Source organism: Caretta caretta, chromosome 6 (assembly GCF_965140235.1).
Source record: "Caretta caretta isolate rCarCar2 chromosome 6, rCarCar1.hap1, whole genome shotgun sequence".
In the NCBI taxonomy this organism is placed as follows: domain Eukaryota; kingdom Metazoa; phylum Chordata; order Testudines; family Cheloniidae; genus Caretta; species Caretta caretta.
In genome coordinates, this window is record NC_134211.1 from 124,209,242 (window position 1) to 124,232,597 (window position 23,356).

At 46.3% G+C, this 23,356-nt stretch overlaps 1 protein-coding gene across 2 annotated transcripts in view; it reads left to right on the forward strand.

The window, feature by feature from the left end:
• The first annotated feature begins 360 nt into the window (after positions 1-360).
• DDHD1 (DDHD domain containing 1) overlaps positions 361-23,356 on the forward strand; it is a 117,977-nt gene continuing 94,981 nt past the window's right edge. The window contains exons 1-2 of one of the 2 annotated variants that reach the window (XM_048853328.2): positions 361-1,075; positions 21,930-22,103. In XM_048853328.2, the coding sequence (XP_048709285.2) occupies positions 433-1,075; positions 21,930-22,103 (817 nt within the window). In that variant the 5' untranslated portion in view covers positions 361-432. The remainder of the gene's footprint in view (positions 1,076-21,929; positions 22,104-23,356) is intronic. The other variant, XM_048853329.2, reaches the window with a different exon arrangement.

A 23,356-nucleotide genomic window follows, 5' to 3' on the forward strand; every position in this document is an offset into this window, starting at 1 on the left:
CAGTCAGTGGGCGGGTCACATGGCCGGTCGCTCTCCCGCCCGTTAGGAGGGACTGGGGGAAGAGTCACATGGCCGTTCCCCCCCCCCCCGTTAGTCAGTAGGGACGGGGGGGTGTCACATGGCCGTTCCCCCCCGTTAGTCAGCAAGGAATGGGGGGGTCACACGGTCACTCTCCCCTCCGCTAGTCAGGAGGGACTGGGGGGTCACGTGGCCGGTCTCTCTCCCACCAGTCAGTCACTAGGCTCTGGGGGGGGGGTCACATCGTCGGTCCCTCCGCCCCCCCCCCCGGCAGAGGGCAGGGCTGCGCCACCCCCGCGTGCGTGACGCTGCCGCCGCGCCGCCCCGCTGGGCTGGAGCCGGCTGCGGCAGCCGGGGCCGGGTGTGAGCGGGGGCCGGGGGGGCGCGGGCGGAGGCAGCGGCCCCGTGCGCGGCATGGAGTCCCCCGAGCCCGGCCCGCCGCACGGCCCCTGGCAGCTGGGCAGCGACGCCGGCTACGGCTGCTGCTACGAGCACTCGTCCCGGGGCTCCGGGGGCGAGGACGGGGCGCGGGGCTCGGAGCACCTCCCGCCGCTGCGCCCGGCGCTCTCGTCCTCCTCCTCCGAGGGCGAGCCCGCCGCCGCCCGCCGCCGCGAGCCCAGCCTGAGCGACGAGGCCGGCGGCGGCGGCGGCTACGACTTCGACTCGGCCGAGTCCGGCACGTCGCTGCGCTACTCCACGGGCGGCGAGGGCAGCGAGGGCGCCGGGCTGGCCAGCAGCGAGAGCGGCGGCAGCGGCTTCTCCCTGGCGGCCAGCGCGCTGCCCGAGCGGAAGCGGCCGCGCTCGGCGGGCGGCGGGCGGGCCCGCTACGAGGTGGTGCGGGAGCTGGGTCCCGAGGAGGTGCGCTGGCTCTACCGCGAGGACAGGAAGAGCTGGAAGCCCTTCATCGGCTACGACTCGCTGCGCCTCGAGCTGGCCTACCGCGCCCTGGGGGCCGCCGCCGGCCCCGGCCCCGGCCCCGGCCCGCCGGTCTGCGTGCGCGGCGGTCTCTACGAGGTGGATGTGAGCAGCGCCGAGTGCTACCCGGTCTACTGGCAGCGTGAGTGCGGGCCCTGCCCCTCCCCCTGACTCCCGCAGGCCCCGCCCGGGGGGGGGGGCGGACACCTGCCGCCCCTGTCCCCCTCAGGCCCCGCCCGGGCACCTGCCTCCCTCTCCCCCCCCCCCCCCCGGACCTGTCCCCCTCAGGCGCCGGCCGGGCACCTGCCTCCCTCCCCCCCCCCGGACCTGTCCCCCTCAGGCCCCGCCCGGGCACCTGCCTCCCTCTCCCCCCCCCCCCCCCCCGACCTGTCCCCCTCAGGCGCCGGCCGGGCACCTGCCTCCCTCCCCCCCCCCCCCCCGGACCTGTCCCCCTCAGGCCCCGCCCGGGCACCTGCCTCCCTCCCCCCCCCCCGGACCTGTCCCCCTCAGGCCCTGCCCGGGCACCTGCCTCCCTCCCCCCCCCCCCGGACCTGTCCCCCTCAGGCCCCGCCCGGGCACCTGCCTCCCTCCCCCCCCCCCGGACCTGTCCCCCTCAGGCCCCACCCGGGCACCTGCCTCCCCTGGACCTGTCCCCCTCAGGCCCCGCCCGGGCACCTGCCTCCCCTGGACCTGTCCCCCTCAGGCCCCGCCTGGGCACCTGTCCCGTCCCCCCCCCCGGACCTGTCCCCCTCAGGCCCCGCCCGGGCACCTGCCTCCCTCCCCCCCCACCTGTCCCCCTCAGGCGCCGCCCGGGCACCTGCCTCCCTCCCCCCCCACCTGTCCCCCTCAGGCCCCGCCCGGGCACCTCCCTCCCTCCCCCCGGACCTGTCCCCCTCAGGCCCCGCCCGGGCACCTGCCTCCCTCCCCCCCCCAGGACCTGTCCCCCTCAGGCCCCACCCGGGCACCTGCCTCCCTCCCCCCCCCAGGACCTGTCCCCCTCAGGCCCCGCCCGGGCACCTGCCTCCCTCCCCCGCCCCCCGGACCTGTCCCCCTCAGGCCCCGCCCAGGCACCTGCCTCCCTCCCCCACCCCCGGACCTGTCCCCCTCAGGCCCCACCCGGGCACCTGCCTCCCTCCTCCCCCCCCCCCCCCGACCTGTCCCCCTCAGGCGCCGGCCGGGCACCTGCCTCCCTCCTCCCCCCCCCACCTGTCCCCCTCAGGCGCCGGCCAGGCACCTGCCTCCCTCCCCCCCCACCTGTCCCCCTCAGGCCCCGCCCGGGCACCTGCCTCCCTCCCCCCCCCCTGACCTGTCCCCCTCAGGCGCCGGCCGGGCACCTGCCTCCCTCCCCCCCCCCGACCTGTCCCCCTCAGGCCCCGCCCGGGCATCTGCCTCCCTCCCCCCCCCACCTGTCCCCCTCAGGCCCCGCCCGGGCACCTGCCTCCCTCCCCCCCCCCCACCTGTCCCCCTCAGGCCCCGCCCGGGCACCTGCCTCCTTCCCCCCCCCACCTGTCCCCCTCAGGCCCCGCCCGGGCACCTGCCTCCTTCCCTCCCCCCCCACCTGTCCCCCTCAGGCCCCGCCCGGGCACCTGCCTCCTTCCCTCCCCCCCCACCTGTCCCCCTCAGGCCCCGCCCGGGCACCTGCCTCCTTCCCTCCCCCCCCACCTGTCCCCCTCAGGCCCCGCCCGGGCACCTGCCTCCCTCCCCCCCCCACCTGTCCCCCTCAGGCCCCGCCCGGGCACCTGCCTCCTTCCCCCCCCCACCTGTCCCCCTCAGGCCCCGCCCGGGCACCTGCCTCCTTCCCCCCCCCACCTGTCCCCCTCAGGCCCCGCCCGGGCACCTGCCTCCTTCCCTCCCCCCCCACCTGTCCCCCTCAGGCCCCGCCCGGGCACCTGCCTCCTTCCCTCCCCCCCCACCTGTCCCCCTCAGGCCCCGCCCGGGCACCTGCCTCCCTCCCTCCCCCCCCCCTCGACCTGTCCCCCTCAGGCGCCGGCCGGGCACCTGCCTCCCTCCCCCCCCCTCGACCTGTCCCCCTCAGGCGCCGGCCGGGCACCTGCCTCCCTCCCCCCCCCTCGACCTGTCCCCCTCAGGCCCCGCCCGGGCACCTGCCTCCCTCCCCCCCCCGACCTGTCCCCCTTAGGCCCCGCCCATGGTTGGGCACCTGCCCCCCCACCTGTCTCCTTCAGGGTCTGCCTGGGGGGCGGCGGCCGGGCACCTGCCCCTTCCCCCCTTGTGCTCCTCAGGCCCCGCCCGGGGCTGGGCGCCTGCCTCCCTCAGGCCCTGCCCACCTCAGACCCAGGTAGGGTACCAGCCCCAGAGAGCCCCCGTGTAGGAGCAGGCCCTTGCACACTCCTCAGCCCCTGCTCCCCTCAGTCCCTGCCCGGGGTGGGCACATGCCTGTCCATTCTCAGAGGCTCTCCAGGGCATCTGCCTCCACCTTGTCCCCATCACTCCCTACTCAGATGGCGAACACCTACTCTGGAGAGCTCCTGGGAAGCAGCAGGCACCAGGTTCCCCTTGCTCCCCTCAGACCGCACCTGGGTGGGAATGTGTGGGAGGGAGGCTGTCAGGCTCATTTGTGTACTTGGGGTCACTCCCACACACACACATCCTGGACAGAACAGACTCAGGAAGGAGACTTGAGACTCATGTCTTCTCCCCCAGGGTCTCCCACCCCCTGAATTATGGTGGGAATGGCACAGGTTGGAGAGGCAGTGCAGATCCCTTGGAGACTGGGGAAATCACTTGATTTCTATTCTCCCCGTACATCATGGGGGGTATGGGCTGTGAAGGTCACTTGTGGAGTAGGGTTTATCTGCTCTTTCAGATCATCCCCCACACAGACACAGAGCTGTAGTGGAAGAAGCACAACATAGGGGGCACTGCTCTTGGTCCCCATACATCCTGAGCCATGGTGAAATGGGCAAAAGAGTGGGGAGCAAGTGTAGTTTATTTGGGAACTGGGAGATGCATCCTTTCCCTTCCACTATGTTCTGGGCCTTTGAGGATGTCTACTACGCATTTTGGAGCGAGCCTCCTAGTCTGGGTTGATAGATTTGGGGCTAGTGGGGCTTGCACTTGTGTTCTGATAATAGCAGTGTAGACAGCTCCCTAAGCCTCAAAGCCCAAACTCCATCCCGAGCCGCAACTTAAGTGCTGTCTATACAGCTGTTTTTTAGAGTACAAGCACGAGTCCTGCTATCGCCAGGTCTGTTGACCCCGGATTGGAGGCTCACTCCAAAATGCTGTGTAGACAGACTCTGAGAGAGAGGTACCAGGTGATGAGGAGAAGACCATGAAGATCCCTCATATTCTTTGTTCCCCTTTGCCCTGCAACAGGCAGAGAAGGGTTTCTCTTCTCAGCTCTCCCCACCTACCGCAACCTTGGCACTTGTGCCATGGGAGAGTGGATAATGGACACAGTTGGCCCCTGGTAGCAGAGAGGAGACTATGCAGGTCACCCTGGGAATGGGGAAAGCTGCTCTCTTCCCCCTAGCAACAGTGCCGGGGGCAGAACAGGAGTAAGTGAACACACCTGTGAGGTGGGGTAGGAGAAAATGCAGACCAGCAGTGGAAAGCTTTAATTTCTTGATCCTGTGCCTTGTCCATTTTGAAATCTGATTCAGTCTCATTAAGTCTGAGTAACAGAAGTTTTAAATAATAACATGTTGTTCAGAGAGAGGGATTTCTGAGGTTTGAAAGGAGAGATTCCTAGATGCCAGCACCTAAAGCAGCACTGTGTAAGAGAGAAAATAAACTCATGGTACTGAGAAGATTAAGGATGATGGATGCTTTTCTGTCCACATAAAACTAACTGGAACAATGCTTGACCTTATCAGGGTTGGATTATGGATAAACAGAGCCTCTGGTGTTTCAGGGACCTCTCTCTGATCATCTGTTACTCTAGCTCCCCCTCTTTACTCTCACATTTCATCCTCTCTTTGCCCTAGTATGGGCTCTCATCTTCCTCCTACTTCTGAGTCCTTAATTGTCCCGACCAAGTGAGGCAGCCTGTCTAGCCCCAGCAGGCCTGCATCACTTGGCTGTGTGCTGCCCTGATGCCTACTGCTCTGTTTCTGCTGCCCGGCTCCGGGGTGGGGGCTTGGGAGAGCTTGGGGGTGAGGGCAGCTGGGCTCCCAATGGGGAGCTGAGAGCCTGGACAGTAGCTGGGCTCAGAGCTGGAGCCCCCCCATCTGCCTCTGGGTGACCGCACTAGCTGTGAGCCCAGCAGAAGGTTCACAGCAGGAAACCTACCAGCTTTTCTTGTCAATTTCACAGCTCCAGGAGGAGCTGTGAAATTGACAAGAATGACAGCAAACAGCTAATGTAAGTTAATGCATTGCCCTAAATACACCAATATAAGTCCTACGCCTCTCATGGAGGTGGAATTATGCCGCTGTAGTAAGACACTTACATCGGCTGGAGCAAGGCTGTAATGTAGACACTGATATAATTACCTCTACCTAAACTGCCTTACCTCAACCTAACTCTGTAGTTTCAGAGGAACAGCCGTGTTAGTCTGTATTCGCAAAAAGAAAAGGAGTACTTGTGGCACCTTAGAGACTAACCAATTTATTTGAGCATGAGCTTTCGTGAGCTACAGCTCACTTCAACTCTGTAGTGTAGATCAGGCCTGATAGTGATGAACACTGACAATTCATTAACTAATCAATGAAATTCATTGCCCAAGTGACAGGAAGGACTTGATTAAAACCTTTTGCTTGCTACAATATTTCCTCACTAGAAGTCTTCAGATATCCTAGATTCATCTGAGGAGTCAATTATAACATCAGAACCACCAGATTGTGTTACAGCTTGAAGAGATTAATTATTGAGAATATCTTTACCCAGTGAGTGGAGATTTATTTAATGAATATTGCAAACTAGCAAGGGTACCATGCAAATCAGTAAAGTTATTGGAGGAGGCCTCTAGATAAATATGTAACTTGAAGTTTCATTCTGTCTTTTCCATTAATATGGCAATGAATATTTGATTACACATAGCAATAATTCATAGGTCTCTTCCATCGGAGTTCTGTGACTCTGTTAGATCATCCAGTCCATCCCCTTGCCAATGCAAGACTCTTTCTACAATACATTTTTCTATAGTTTTGCTCGGTTTAGTTTTCAAAATCCCAAACAATATGATTTCTTCCCCTTCCTTTGCAAGTCAGTCTGTTCTACAGCCTAATCATAGTGGTGACAGGAAGGTTTGTCCTGATAGCCTAATTTTCCTATTTTTAATTTCATCCCACTTGGTGTTCACACCCATCAAATATTTGTAGATTGGCATTTTGTCTTTGTCTGTGTTCCCCTTTGGTAGTCACTTCGCCAAGTTACACATACTTAGCTTTTTTAATCTGTTGTCATAAATCAATCCTGCTGCTGCTGCTAACTCTAGTTCTCAGAATGTTCTTTATTTTGAATTCTAACTGCATGTCAGGGTTGTCCATCATGTAAACTGACATCTATCAGTAGAAATTTATAACTTGAGCCAAGAATTTTGTTGTCAGGATAAAAACAAAATGTTCTTGTGCCCCCTCCACCCCCACCCCTTTGGACATTACCTACCTGAGCACGAGAATACTGCTTATATTTTAAGAGAGATGTAATACTTCCACTTCCCTTAAAGTTGACCCACAAAGAAGAAACCCTTTGGCACTGTTCCTCCTTTTTTTGCTGATGTGCAATGTATGGCAAGAGCCTGAAACGTTTTTTTTTTCTTCTTCTTCTTCTTTTTTGGAGACAGAGAACCTATTTTTAAGCTTCTCTTTTTGTACTAGTAATTCAGGTCTCATCTACCCTGTCTTTCCTGGAAGATTGTATGGACAATTGCAGAGCTAAAAGGACTATGTCATCACAAATACCAAGGAGACGCTTGTGGAATTAAGAAGGAAATTTTCTTCACTCACTAAAATCCATTTTTTTTATTTTGTTAATATATTTTTTACCTCAAATGCCTGAACAAACAATTGGGGGAAAAATCTAGGTTAAAGATTATGCTCCGCATCTTCAAACAAGCAGGGAGAACTGGAGGTCCTGGCAAAGTCAGGGAATTATGATGTGATTGGAATAACAGAGACTTGATGGGATAACTCGCATGACTGGAGTACTGTCATGGATGGGTATAAACTGTTCAGGAAGGACAGGGAGGCCAGAAAAGGTGGAGGAGTTGCACTGTATGTAAGGGAGCAGTATGACTGCTCAGAGCTCAAGTATGAAACTGCAGAAAAACCTGAGAGTCTCTGGGTTAAGTTTAGAGGCGTGAGCAACAAGGGTGATGTCATGGTGGGAGTCTGCTATAGACCACCGGACCAGGGGGATGAGGTGGACGAGGCTTTCTTCCGGCAACTCGCAGAAGCTACTAGATCGCACCCCCTGGTTCTCATGGGCGACTTCAATCATCCTAATATCTGCTGGGAGAGCAATACAGCGGTGCACAGACAATCCAGGAAGTTTTTGGAAAGTGTAGGGGAAAATTTCCTAGTGCAAGTGCTGGAGGAACCAACTACGGGCAGAGCTCTTCTTGACCTGCTACTCACAGACCAGGAAGAATTAGTAGGGGAAGCAAAAGTGGATGGGAACCTGGGAGGCAGTGACCATGAGATGGTTGAGTTCAGGATCCTGACACAAGAAAGAAAGGAAAGCAGCAGCATACTTGGTTATTACAGTCACTTCTGTATCCTTTGTTTGTATAGAGTTGGATAAAATGACCATTCTTAAAAACTTGGAAGGAAGAAACCGTTCCCCAACGGAGTAGCAATACCTCGTGCAATCTTTGCAGCAAGTCTTTGTTTGCACATTTGTAGTTTTCAGCAGGTGAACAGTCAGATCCTGAAACTTTGTTGTTTGAATCTTTTTGATGCTTTGTTCAAGTTCCTCTAGTGTAGCTTTGGCATCCAGTGGAGTTATAACTTCAAACCCAGGCAATTCATCTAACACACAGTCTAATACAGACTCCCTTGAGTATATCATTCCATAGTGCTCAATCTACCTCGCAAGTTGCTTCCTTTTATCAGTTGCGATATTGCCATCCAGATCTTTCAGTGGAGCTGTCTTGTACTTTATCAGCAAAATGGCCTTTCTGATGCCCTCATACAACCATCTACAGTCACTTGCATCAGCCACCTTTGGATACTGTCACAGCCAAAATTCTTGAGCACACCTCCTGGAAGCTATTTGAACTGCCTTACAAGCTTCTCTTAGGTTGCTGAGTGAATCAGTAGTAGGAGTAGACTTGTAGGTGATCAGGGCAGATCTTTTCCTCTCAATGAGTGGCAGCAGTATCTCAGAATGGTCTACAAACCAGTCGACATTTTTCTTAGTACTCTTTCCAAAACTCTTGATTGCTGCATTGTATGAACTTGTCTCCAGGACTTCCCATGCATCTGAAGCAGTTTCATTCGTTCCAGCTGTCTTTGTTGGTACTTCATTAAAAAGCGGTTTCTTGACAGGATCATTGATTTGGCTCAAGTGAATACAAGGTTGTGTGCAGTTTTATTATGGTGAATCTTCTTAGCTTGAAATTTCACTTTTTAGCAAATGAGTGGTCTGTGTCACAGTCTACGTTTTCATAGAATCATAGAATATCAGGGTTGGAAGGGACCTCAGGAGGTCATTTAATCCAACCCCCTGCTCAAAGCAGGACCAATCCCCAACTAAATCATCCCAGCCAGGGCTTTATCAAGCCTGACCTTAAAAATCTGGAAGGAAGGAGATTCCACCACCTCCCTAGGTAACGCATTCCAGTGTTTCACCACCCTCCTAGTGAAAAAGTTTTTCCTAATATCCAACCTAAACCTCCCCCACTGCAACTTGAGACCATTACTCCTTGTTCTGTCATCTGCCACCGTGGAGAACAGCCGAGCTCCATCCTCTTTGGAACCCCCTTTCAGGTAGTTGAAAGCAGCTATCAAATCCCCCCTCATTCTTCTCTTCTGCAGACTAAACAATCCCAGTTCCCTCAGCCTCTCCTCATAATTCATGTGTTCCAGTCCCCTAATCATTTTTGTTGCCGTCCGCTGGACGCTTTCCAGTTTTTCCACTTCCTTCTTGTAGTGTGGGGCCCAAAACTGGACACAGTACTCCAGATGAGGCCTCACCAATGTCGAATAGAGGGGAACGATTATGTCCCTTGATCTGGTGGCAGTGCTCCTACTTATACAGCCCAAAATGCCGTTAGCCTTCTTGGCAACAAGGGCACACTGTTGACTTATATCCAGCTTCTCGTCCACCGTAACTCCTAGGTCCTTTTCTGCAGAACTGCTGCTGAGCCATTGAATCCCTAGTCTGTAGCAATGCATGGGATTCTTCCATCCTAAGTGCAGGACTCTGCACTTTTCCTTGTTGAACCTCATCAGATTTCTTTTGGCCCAATCCTCTAATTTGTCTAGGTCCCTCTGTATCCTGTCCCTGCCCTCCAGCATATCTACCACTCCTCCCAGTTTAGTGTCATCTGTAAACTTGCTGAGAGTGCAGTCCACACCATCCTCCAGATCATTAATGAACATATTGAACAAAACCGGCTCCAGGACCGACCCTTGGGGCACTCCACTTGATACCGGCTGCCAACTAGGAATAGAGCCATTGATCACTACCCGTTGAGCCCGACAATCTAGCCAGCTTTCTATCCACCTTATAGTCCATTCATCCAGCCCATACTTCTTTAACTTGCTGGCAAGAATACTGTGGGACACTGTGTCAAAAGTTTTGCTAAAGTCAAGCAATAACTAATCCAGTGCTTTCCTCCTCATCCACAGAGCCAGTTATCTCGTCATAGAAGGCAATTAGATTAGTCAGGCATGACTTTCCCTTGGTGAATCCATGCTGACTGTTCCTGATCACTTTCTTCTCCTCTGAGTGCTTCAGAATTGATTCCTTGAGGACCTGCTCCATGATTTTTCCAGGGACTGAGGTGAGGCTGACTGGCCTGTAGTTCCCTGGATCCTCCTCCTTCCCTTTTTTAAAGATGGGCACTACACTTTGGAAGGATCATGTATGCAAGATATTTCAAATATGTATGTCTTATCAATACCAGGTTCAGCTGATACCAGTGCTTGAACCTTGGGTGTCCCCACAATGATGTTCTTCTGATGTTACCAGCAAAGAAGGTGTTAGTCAGTGATAGGCCTTGACTGGCACAGAGCTCGAGAACTCTTTGACCATTGTCATTCATACATCCAATGCCATGCCTACTATTATTCAGAATGTGTGTGTGTAAGGTATGTATTTATGCTCTTCAGAGTCTGAATTGTAGTTCTGTTTAACAGACACTTTAGAGCCCTGTAAGTGGAGACTTCTTACTGGATAGGCTGGCAAAATTGCCCCTACGTGACCTAAGTTAAATTTTACCAAGCTTCGTTGGGTTGGGCACTAAAATGTGAAGTGTCATAAGGTTCTTAATTAATTATATAATTTCCGGTACAGTACTATTTTCTAAAAAAATCAGGCTCAGACAGAAGAATATTCACAAACCTGTACTGAAATTTATCTCCTAATATTGTTTAACAAGACTCAAATGGATCTGCTGATAAGAAAAATATTTATTCCCCTACCTCTCTTGCCTGCAACATACTTAATTTGTATGTTTTTGGAAACCAAAGTTTTGAGTGTGGCATTGCTGTCCATAGATGCTGGAAAGTCTCCTGTCAATTTGCTCTGTTTAGTTTAAAAACAAGAGCCACTCTGCCAGGCAAAGTATCATTGGATTACAGATGCAAAGTCCAAAGGAGCTGGTTTCCTATACCTTCATATTACACCGATGTAAAATGGATTTCAAGCTTTTTACTTATCTGATTAAGTTATGGTAATCTGAAGTCTGATGCAAACTCGTTACTTTTAATTGATGGGGCTGTATTTTTAACTATAATTTCTTAAAAGCTGGAACTGTAGCCCTGTAGCCTTTACCTGATTAAGGAACTGACATGATTGTTAATGGAAGATCTGTGGAAACAGAATCTTTTATTTTACTAATGGCTTGAAAAAAGAGTGATTAACAAAAGGATTCACCTCAAACAGTTGCTGGTCTGCTGAATGATTCCTGATTGTATGAAATTAAATGAGTTTTTTCTTCCAGTCAGTGGGATCAGAATCTTTATTTTGTGGTGATATATAGTAGTAACCTGAGTGTGAGTTTGGAGGCGTCTTCCCTTTTCTTTGGTGTACATTATGTGTGATACTTAAATTAGATCTGAAGAGTGAAAGTCTCTTATTGTTTTGGAGCCCGCCGTCAATGTTATAAACTGATTAAATGTGCTTCATAGAAATGTGTTTACAAGTTGTTGCAGAATACCCGAAGTGGCTAGTTTACATAAGGCAACTTCACATTTCCTTTTCACAGAGGTAGTGGAATCCTTGTTTCTTTCCCCAGTTAGTCCACTTGGGTGACAGTAGAATTGAGTTAAATGGGTAACTGAATGCATCCGATGAAGTGAGCTGTAGCTCATACAGGCTTATGCTCAAATAAATTTGTTAGTCTCTAAGGTGCCACAAGTACTCCTTTTTCTTTACACTTGTATGTGTAACTGTTTGTGGGATCAGGGCCTAAATCTGGAAAGAGAAGAGAATCTCTTTGTTTAGCAGCAGGGTGGATTTGATTTAAATCAAATTGATTTCAATCATGATTTAAATCACTAGTCAGGAAGACTCGATGTAGTAATAGATTTCTACATAAAAGTGCATTTTTGTTGGTTGTTAGAACCTTAATACATATTCTTCACAACTCAGAGATAGATGTAGGTTTCATTTTTAGAAGGTGCACACTATACATTTTTAAAATGATTTATTTTGAAAACTTTTCAGATTAGTTTTACAGCTATATCTCAAAATGAATGATGGTTTGGTTATTTCATTTACCAAAGGTAATTGAAGCAGATATTTATGAAGTTCACCTCCCAATGATTATCTCCATTTCAGGTTAATCATTAATATTCAGAGGATTTTCTTGTCAGGCTGTATTAGGAGGAGAACATCCCCAGACAGACATTGAAATTGTTTTATTTAACTAAAACAACGTTATGTATGCTGGATTTTTTTCTTCAACAAACATATAATAATTTAACAAAACAAGCATATGAATTTTTGAATTTAGTTAAACACTGAAGTTTTTTAAAATCAGGTTTGTTTTTGTTTACATTGTTTTTAACTAAAATAGTTAAATGAAATATTTAAAAAAACAAAAATTAAATCCACTATGTCAGCCAGGTCAACATGAGAAACTTATAATATTGTCTTCTGCAGCTAACTGAAGCAGTCGTCTTCACCTTCATTTTCCTGTTTGTTCATAATCTGGAAAAGAAAAACAAAAAGCTTTCCTGCTTTTTCAGGTCCCAAATGATTTCTCAATTTGGAATGAATTGGTCCAAAGGAAGAAAATATTCTTTCTACATCGGCAGAAGAAGCTACTGCTGTTAAAAGTGAGATTCACTTCAACAGTCTCTATCCAAGTGCTTAAGTGACTTCTACCAGTTCACTGGTGTGACTTTCTTTAAAACATCGTCAGCAGACATATATTTCTTGAATGGTTCTTATTCCCAAACTGAGTCTCTCTTACAGCCTGCTGCCATTATAGGCTATCCCTTCTAGGGAGAGAATGGTATGGTATGGTAGATCTCAAATCAATGAAGGCTACACTCAGAAAGACCTCAAGACTTCTCGAATATGCTGCTCAAACAGTTTCACATTTGTTTCTTCTGCCTGTCCCTCCCTTCTCACATTTATCTCCAAACTTCTTCTCCTTGTCCAGATCTATTCCGCCTGCAACCATCTTCTATTCACTGAACTTTTTGAAACTTTGCACTTTTAGAGAGCAGTAAGGGATTGACTCCGTGTACACAAATTTTGAAGAGGGACAATAGGGTTGAGGTCTGTTATTTCTCACCTGTCTGTCTGTCTTACATTTTTGCTGTTAACAAGCATGTTGTCTCTGGAGACACAAATCCACACTCTGAGAACTGCAAAACTAAGCATCTCTGATGGTATCTTCTAGACTGAGCACTGAGTCCCATTGGGTAGATAGAAAGATTAATGTAAATAATCTATACTGGAACCCCATCAGATTGGGTCCCTAATCCATGAACTGTTGGAACTCCTTTACAAAACTTTTCTTAAATATTACATGAATATATTGTTTCATACTATAGAATTAGAATTTATAATCCCTATTCCATGGTGAGATACATTATAGCTCAAAGATAACTTAATTAAAACAATCTTTAGATAGGTTTTTTCCTCAAAAAGCAATTTATCAAAAAAAATCTAATTTAAATAAAAAAATCAGATTTAAAAAAAAATATATTGATTTTTTTTATCCACCCTGTTTAGCAGATTGCATTTAATGTTTTTAGCCACCAAGAATATCCCCGCCCCTATAATTTTTGCAAATCCCTCAATAAATAGTTTGGAAATATTTGTTTGGGAGTAGAGCAGGGGAAGTTTCCTCACCACTTTATAAATGAAATTACTCCCCTGAGTTGGGTCGCTGGATGAAATCCTGACCATGTTAAGTCAATGAGAGATTGCCATTGACTTCAGTGGGGCTAGAATTTTACCCTTAAGTCTCCTTCTTAAGGTTATGTTGTTCCTCACAATAGATCAGAGCAGTTTGCGCACCTTTCCATTAAAACATAGAAAGGTCAATGTAATGGGATTAAACATGCTTCCATTCATTTTCATAGTAGTAACCTACTGCATTCTGAAATCATTTTTTTGATGAATAGGTAGAAATCTGTACAGTACTAAGTTGTAAAAGGAATCCAAGATGTTGCCCAGATGATATCAAGTATTGAACTTACTCCAAGTGGTTGGCTTTCGTTGCACAGACCTTTCCTTTCAAACATTATGTAGAAAAAAAGTTGTCACTGTCTGTCTTGGATGGTTTACTCTGTTTTTTTGTAATCAGCTATTCTTATAATAAAACTTCCTATCCTCTGAGTTCTCCCTTGAAGAAGGTGCACTCTTGGCTAGGTTTGTTGGAGAAGTAGAACAAATAGAATGGCAAGTTCCCTATCCTAAAAAATTAACACACTAAACAAGAATAGGGCCAGCAGTTACCAGCAGTTACTGTTACCAAGTAGTGTAGCATCTCTAGTGGCAGTCATAGTTAAAGCTGTAGTGTTTTGGGGACTCGGGTTAACACAGTGGCAAAAAACACCTAAATTCTGTCCCTTATAACTTACAATAATCACACTCTTGCTACCACCAGTGAAACTGCACTGAAGGTGAATTTTACAGATCACACTTTTTTTAGTGTGCAGAAGACATAATTTTAGACACGATACTATGAAAGAGGGTAACAGACTTCAGGAAGGAGATGGAAGGATAAAGGGCTACAGCACATGTACTTTCCAGTGGTTCAAATTGATTTTTAGTTTTTTATGTTTTGTGATACAGGAGGGCCAGGGAGCAGTGGTAGAGTGGTCGAGGGGAAATATATAAGCCCTAGGCTAATTAAGGTGTGGTTCCCTGAAGACTAGGGAAGGTTGTTACAGGTTAATTGGAGCACCTGTAGTCAATTAAGGCCCAGTCAGGAGCCTAATAAAACCGCCTGCTTCAGGAAGGAGAGAGGACTGGAGCTTGGAGGTGTGTTATGAGAGCTGAAAGACCAGAGAACCAAAGTAGGGGAGACCCTGCCCTGCCCCAGTGTCTAAGGACTGAGGGTAACCCCACCCAAGGGGGAAGAGGGTAAGAAACCCGCAGGGGTTGAGAGGGGCTGGGACTCAGAGAAAGGAGCAAACCCAGATCACTCCCCTGCTTCCCTCCTCTGCTACCTTCCCGGGCCACTAGCAAGGCCTTCAGCGCCCAGGGGCAAAGGGTGGCGTCTTAGCTCCCCCCCAAGAAAACAGCAGGACCCACCATACAAACATCTGCTATCTTGTCACAGTTTACTTATTTGTGATTATCGAGATCACTTTGAAGAAAGAAGCTGAATAACTTTTGCTAGCAGGGCTTGAAAAAACACCATTTACAAGTAGCAAGTGGGAATTTTTCAAGTGATGAGTGCCGGGGGCTCTAACAGTATGTCTACACAGCCCACGGCAGTGAGACTGCCAGCCTAGGCCAACAGACTTGGGCTCCCACTACCACGCTAAAAATAGCTGTGTAGACAGTGCTTTCAAGTTGCCACTCGGGCTGGAGCCTGCGCTGTAGCTCACGAAAGCTAATGCTCAAATAAATTGATTAGTCTCTAAGGTGCCACAAGTCCCCCTTTTCTTTTTGCGAATACAGACTAACACGGCTGCTACTCTGAAACCATATTGAATAGTAGCTTTTATTGATATGCTTTACACAGGTTTCCTCGTTGCTTTTTGTTCAAGCATAATTTTTTAATAATTTGTCTCTGTACATTTTAGTGCAGCAATTTACAGCTCTGATTCAAGTGGAATGAGTGAGGAATTATTTGAACCTCACTTTCTGAGTCAATGTGTATCTGTCAATATTTAAAAATTTGATAGTATTTTAATCAGTGTGATTGTAGTGTGCAGATCACAAGGTGCAGGTAGCAGCGCGAAAGAGAGAAGTGAAGAGGAATTGCTGTTTTGACAGAACTTGTCGAGTTTTAACTGGATGCAGTATTCAGTTCCTACACACACACACATGCGCGCGCGCGCCCCCGCTTCAAAAGGACTTATGAGCCATTCAGAGTGGTATCCACAGTCCTTTATTCCTAATAACTATTGATCATCATTCTACCACTAATTTGATGTTTCATAGCTTTATTTTGCTTTTTATTGTTTTAAATTCTATGGTGTCGGGTGTATTCAGTCCTGATTGCTAGGAATGCCTGCCTAAATAGTCAGCCACATCTCTTCGGTTTTGGTTTATGACTGTATGATTTAAAAATTGATCTTTGCATAATGATTTTAAAACTATATATCAAATAGAGGTCTTACTGTTACATTAAAATGAACATACTCCCTGCAGTGAGAGCATTCTTACAACTCCTTCAAGAAAAAAGTCTGCTATCTATGAAAGAATGAAATCGAGTAATTTTTTGTGCAGTTTAATTTCTCATGCTTAAACTGCTTTTTTCTAAGACTAGTAAAATTTATGTGAATAGTTAGAACAAAATACTTTCTGGTTTGTCACCTTTTTCTTCCACTTGTCATCTCTGGCATTGAAATTTATTTTTAAAGATCATATATATATACACACCGTCCAAATGAATAACCAGCCAAACATATTGATATCTTCACACCTGAGTCATTGCAAACTATAGATTATATATGTAAAAAATTGGAGCAGTCAAGGGAAATACCTCCCTATGAATCAAATTTTTGTGGACACAAAGTAAAGCAAAGCAACAAAATTAGTAAAACTTCACCAGTGGCAAGCAAAGGAGTAAAACATTAAATGTGAAAGAAAAAGAGCATTGATTCAGTGTAAGACTGAGAAATAAACACATCAAAGTCAAGAAGTTCCAGAAATGAAGATTTCTGCCACAAAATTAGCTCATTTTTATAGTGTAAGCTAGATCCTAAATAACATGTTAAGGCTTTAATTTTCCAAGGAAATCAGAGCCAAAATGTAGGTACAGAACATGCAACGTGTATCCAGATAATATAATAGAAATTGTAGGTTGGAATTTTCAAAAGTGTCTAAGTGACTGAGGAGCACAATTGGGCTTTTCTTCTAAGTTACTTACGTGCTTTTAAAAATCACATCCTTAATTTTTAGAATTTTCTAGGTTTTAAGTGCTTGATTTCTCAACCTTAAATTCAAAAATTGGCATTAAAATACCATTAATTTCCCCACACACCCCCATCCTTTTTTTTAAAAGGTGTGAGGGAAAAGAAGGAACAAATATCACAGCACATCTTTAATTTAGGGAGTTAGGAGGAGGCGCATCAAATACGTTCTATAGAGTGCACAGGTTAGGCTGTTGAAAGAACTGATTTTTCTTAAAACAGCAGTGTTCTGTAGTGAGGACTATGAAGTATACTTTGTTTGAAGTGTGGTTTTTAGGTGTCTGCTGGGCTTTATTTATGCTTTGGCAAAAATTTCAGTTGAAACATCAGGGGAAAGTATGTGTCTTTCACACTTAAATACATCAAAATGGCTGTATTGATTTTGCTTAAACATTCACAAAAGTTTAAGATGAAGAATTCACTTGAAACAATTATGAGGCTGAAATGGAAGTTTGGGGATTTCACCATACATTGGTAGAAACTGTAATAACTTCTTGCATTTAATTTTTTGTGCCTATCCTAATTTTTAAGTGCAATTTACCAACTGATTTGTAGACTTTTCATAGATTTTTTTTTTTGAGGCAAGACAGGTACATTTTGATCATCTAATCTGATCTACTGCATAACACAAACCACAATTAAAGGAGAATTAGATGTATCCCAGCTGCCAAAGCATCCCTCGGATTTGAATCCAGGAACTCTGGCATTCAAAGCCAGGGGCATAGCTCTAAGACATAGTCCCAGCGCGCCTCCCCCACCCCCCCCCCCCAGACCATTCGAGCCTGCCCAAAAAAAAAAAGTCGTGTAATATTTTCCCAGCCTTACCTCCTTTGGTCCTCTAATTGACCCAGTATAATTGCTTAACCCTGATATATAGTTGCTCCACTCGCTACTGAAGTGCAGTCTCTTTGTGAGCAGAACATGACAACTGATTAGCAATATCCAGCATTTATTACACTCTAGTTTAAAGGCAGGAAATGAAGACTATGGTGTACAACTGAAAATGCAGGGAGATTTTAGGTCAGTAGAACATCATAATCCATACTAGAATTTGACCAGGACTAAAGTCCATTTCTAAACCTTTTTAATACACCCATTACTGTAGTATCGGTGAAGAAAATTAAACACAAATGTTAATGAAAAACTGTTCATATCAGCTTTACCAAACATTCCCACTCTTGTGAGAAGTCCCATGGAATATTCAGTGATCCTAAATGGTCACAAGGTTGGTTGTTTCTCATCTGAAAGTTAGTGTTCCCTAAGACAGTGGTAGGATAAAGTCATTACATACATGGAAGGAAAACTGCCACTTACTGACTGATTTCCTGTACCATCTCGATTTTCCTTCCAGGTCTCTCACTGAAGTACTGACCTTGTTTTACCTTGTGAAATCTGAAAAGATTACAGCTTCGGGTAGTCTGGGTACAGCTGTCTTGCACGGCAGTTTAGAGGAAGAAAGGAAGAATACTGCTTCCATTTGAAACTTGGTTGGGACTTTAGGGAGGCAGAATGCAATTACTCTAATCATGGTCAACAATCCTACTCTACCAAAAAAGCATCTTTGGGTCTGTACTTAATGTTACACTCTCACATGTGTTCATGCCCTTTCCATACATGGAACCTGAAATAAGGTTGGATTCCTTCAAAATTATGCCACCTTAACAACTTTTTAAAATCAAATTTTGGCTGTTCAAAACTAGTCTCACCTCTTGACTAAGATTGTCTGTGAGGGGGAGACTGTCCCTGTCAATAGCCTGGGTACTGCGATTGAATGTTACAGCCTGCAGCAGCAAAGCACCACCGAGAGAAATTCTGTCGGGGGTGGGGGGTGAATTGAAAATGTTAAAATTAAACTTTTTATTTTAAAATTTAGGTTTTGAAGATTTGTGGGCAGGAAAATTACAGTTGAAAAGTTTGGGGTCCTTAAAAATTGAAAGCAGATGTTTGTCGTCATTTAATCTGTAATGTAAAATTTGGAGTCACTTGTTCTGATGACAGCTTTAAAGAAGCTGTGGAAGGAGTGTAATCTGATCAGAGTACTTAATGAAGAACTGAAGAATTTCTTGTAAAGATTTATGCATGGAATAGTTGCATCTTGGCTTCCATTAACAATGTATTCCCTCATGAACACCCACACCATCATGTGAATTCAGTTTTACCACACACATTCCTTTGTTGCAAAGAGTAGCTTTACTGGGTGTGTACAAATTAATTCCATCATGAAACACATATCTGACAGGTGTAAAATATAGGGTAATACAGCACAGTTTAAAATGAATAAGTGCTTCATGAGACACCACTAGCTGAAATTCACTTTTTGCTCCCCACCCTAGTCTTGTATTATGGAGGTGGTGGTTGGTGACTCCATAGTTAAAGTTTGTATTTAAACAGGACCAAAAATGTCTTTATTTCACACTTTAATGACTGAATTTAGACTCCAGAGTTGGCACAATAACTTTTTATAGGACAACTGAATTTCTATGTCAAATGAAATATTTACTATCTTTTGCAGAGCAGACATTTAGAAGTAGACCCTTTTTGAAATTTTGCTGTTTTCCTCACATTTTTATATTCCTGTAGTTAACCAGATTCCTCACAAATCCCAAACCTCTCTCTTTCACACACACACACACACACGCTTGCTCGCTCACTCACTCCTCCCCCTCTCTCGCTTTCTCTATCTTGGACATAGACAACTGTTGATCCTTATACAGAATAACTGTTCTGAGCTGTGCAACCATAAGTTTGATGAAATCTTTTTGAGTTGTCTGCTGCTTTTGTTTTCTGAATGATATGCCTGCCTTGGCTCACAAGCTGTGCTCTATACGTAACTGGTGACACAGGGAGGCAGAGTGGGCAGCAGAGAGAGTTGAGCTCTGGTGAGAAGGGAAGCAGAATTTGGGAACATCAGAAGTTGGGGAGTCTTTGGGGAGCCCTGGAACGGGTTTAGCTAGGATGTGCTGGGACTGGGGGAAAATATCTAGCATCTAGGGGAACTTGGGGGTGAGAGCGGCCTGCATTGTTTGGAGCCTGAGTTTTGGGAAGCTGTCTGTGGTGAGGAATTGGGACTTAAAGTGTTGCTGCTGCCTTACAGGGGCTGCCTGCAGTTCCCCTAGCCACTAGTGGACTCTGTGATGCATACTTTGCAGGCAGCATAGGAGATCTCTCTTGTTGCTTCTTCAGCAGCTGGCAGCACCAAGCGAAGGAGGCTAATTGTAGCCCTAGGCTCCTCCCAGGCCACCTGCAACAAGCTCCCATCACTAATCCTCCAGCTGCTGCAGGCCTTCTGCTCTCCCCACCTCCCAGCTGTGCCAAGCTATCCACCGCACACTCCTGACCCTGCAGGCCACCCCAGTACCCTGATTGCCTCAACACCCCAGGATCACCACCCATCCACCCCCAGCTATACCTAGTTGCTCCAGAACCAGTGGAAGCTCTGCTCCCAAAGTGGCTGTAGCTGCATTTCTTCCTTTCTTTTCCCCTCCCGTTATGTCCCAGCTTCCTGCTACAGGGAGACAGGAAGGTGGTTGCCATTCAGGAATCTCTGGAAGCAGCTTCTCGCTCTTGTGAACCTCTTTTCAAATAGTTTTTCCAATGTAATGCAAACAGTATGCACTATATAGCGATTGTATTAGAATGCTTGAGAGATTTAGCCCTCTTGGTTCTCCCATGAATCTGTGAGGATTATACCTCTATGCAGTATGTGTATTGTTAGATGGAAAGCTCAAAAAAAAAAAAAAACCCTCAGGGGTGTCTTGTAAACAAAAAGGAGAAAATACTGGTAAAAACAAGGACTAAAATACAGAACAACATCTGCCTTATTCTCATGTAGGCAAGTTCTGCAGAGAACCTTACTACAGTTGGTTAGAATTCCTAATGATAAAGAGGAAAACTTAGTGGTGATAACCTTATAGTCCTTGTCTGCCTCCATTTGTTTCTTTTCAGAGGAGAGCTGCTTTCTCCATTCTCCCAAAAAATCTCTCTCTTTCCAGGGTGGCCTGGCTCTTTTCAGTCATGAAACCAAGTTCTTTGTTAGTCTCTTTCTGAAGAACTTCTCCTTGTCATCGTCGAGAGTTCTTAGCTCCCATACATATAGAACATGTCTGAATTTGTTTAGCTGTAAATACACACGCTATGCATGCCCCAGTTGTTTTCCTAGCTCCCCTCTTTGGAGCCTACCTTCGTAAGAAAACAGTGGCTCACCTGGTTCCTCTGAGGGACTTCTGGTGAGTCTTGGTCTGCTCGAACCCAAAGACTGCAGAACAACTGACTTCCACCAAGGACTTCTGGCTCAGCAGTACATTAGACAGAAAGCACCAAAGGAAGAGGCACAGTTCAGGATTATAGGCTTTTGTGGCACTACATCAGTTCAGCCATGCAGAAGCAGACTATGCTCTTTTCAGCTTTTGTTCCTGGTTTTGTTCCTGTGTGTTGGGGGAAGAAGATGCGTTCTCCAACGTAGTGTTGGAGCTTGATGTTGATGGGTGTGAGGTAGGAGGAGGAAGTTCTGAGCCGGGAGATGTAGGTGTCAGAGAGAGTGTAGGAGTGATGAAGGGGTAGGAGTGATTTGAGGTGAATGATTTGGGACTAGGAAAGAACAGCAAAATGGTCACAAAAGGATAAAAACTGTGTTCTTCCACTGGGCTCTTTATGTAAAAGTGTCCCAGTCCTTCATTTTTGAGAGGGGGAGAGGATGCACTTTTTGCTTCCCACTTCTCCACCAACTCCCTTATCCTCCACTGAAACACTTCATGGTGACACGCCCTGACTACAGTGTGCCCGTTTTTCACTTTGAAGGTATTAGCTTGCAGATGGAAAGGGGTTGCAGATTGCTACCTGCAGATCCTCCACTTATGTTGGGCAACAGCCACTACTGACTATAAGGATACGCTTTGGTGCAAACTTTCAGCACAGGCCTCTGATGTTTTGTATGCAAACTGGGAAGCTGAATGCCCAGCTATTCGTTTTGTAAATACAAATAGTTTCATGAAGATTTAGAGGTTGGAGTGAGACTAAAAATTTGGCCCTTAGTGAGAGTGCAGTTTTATGTTTTAATAGAATCTCTGGCTTCCATACTGAAGAAATCCCTAAAAATCAGCTTCTTGCCCGTATGTAAATTGGACCATTTTAAAAATATTGAATTGGGCACAAAGGAAAAGTTACTTTTTAGTAATAAGTCAACAGCAGTTACCACATTAAGGATTCCAACAGCGAAGTTAGATTGTCATCAAAACGTAACAAAATTAAAATTCTTTTACTTATTTAGTGCTAATTTCTGGTATATTAAATACTAAATCCCTCCTATTTGCTTTTTAGAAACGGATAAAATCCCTGTAATGCGTGGGCAGTGGTTTATTGATGGTACATGGCAGCCATTAGAAGAAGAAGAAAGTAATCTAATAGAACAAGAACATCTCAATTGTTTCAGAGGCCAACAAATGCAAGAGAACTTTGATATGGAAGTATCAAAACCTGTAGATGGGAAAGAAGGTAAGATATTGCCTGTACTGTTGTTCATATCATTATTATTTATTTGTATTACTGTGGTTATGAAACAGATTTCTATTAATATGAATGTTTTGTGTATTCGGTAATCTTGCATGGTGACTAGCGATTATTTGCTCTGGTTGCTTTTCCCATTTTTCAATGTAGCTTGATGGTTCTAGGATTTATTTCTGAATCACAAAAATGGTACCATTCACAGCGTTCTATGTAAAACTAAACTCATGGATGAATTTCTTGTCATATCAGCATTTTGCCTCATTTCATGTTGTGGCTTTTTATTGTATCTGAAAGTCTTATTGAAACTAAAGTTTTCTGTTCATGGGCCAGGAAAAGTGCTGATGACCTCAGTCTAAACTGGCTCTAAAAGTCCAGCCAGTTACCTAAATTCTGCCATGAAGGGACCATCATTTTCACAGATCGGATATTTCATTTTTCATTCTGGCTCAATCCAGGACTATCAGAGTAGTTTGCAGTTGCATTAAATTCTGTGTGTTGCTTTTTTGATGGAAATCCATGTATTTTAATGACCAGGCTGAGAACACTGAGCTGATGTTTCTCAAGGTTGTGAATCAAACTCATTTCACATTTTTAAGATCACACCGCTGAAATTACTGTTGTTGAACTAATTACCACAGGCAGTAGAATCAGTGGCTCTGGGTAAGTACAGCACAACAAAAGTTCAGTATTCTTAACTTCCTAGTTTTTGTCCTTACTTGCCACTATTTGTCAAGTTCCCATTAAACCAAGGACTGCAATTACAGGGGTTTCAAAATATAAATTAATTAAATAGGGCTTTAGGTTTTATTTTTTTTTATTAAGACAACTTTACTGTTAAACTTTTTTTAAAAAAATATACATTTAAAAATACTTTGGACAGCAATTACAGAAAGTGGCCCTGTGCTTGGAAGTGTTCCCCTGAGTAGTTAATTGGGAAAGTGGTGTATTATGTGTATAAATTCATTAAATGTATTGTATACGTCTGCTACAATTGATATAATAGTGTGCTACAGTAAGCAGTCTTTTACCCTCTCCAGGCTCATATGTAGCTCTCATTAATACTAGTTGATGGTAGACTAGGCCTCTAATTATCACTCATAGCTGTACTGTTTGAGAGCACTGTAAAAATTTGCTGATGCTAATACAAAACAGCAACAGAAGTCCTAAATTCTCAGCAAAGATTTAATAGCAGAATAGTGAGACTTAATTACTTTCACAAAATATACTATGGAATATTAATC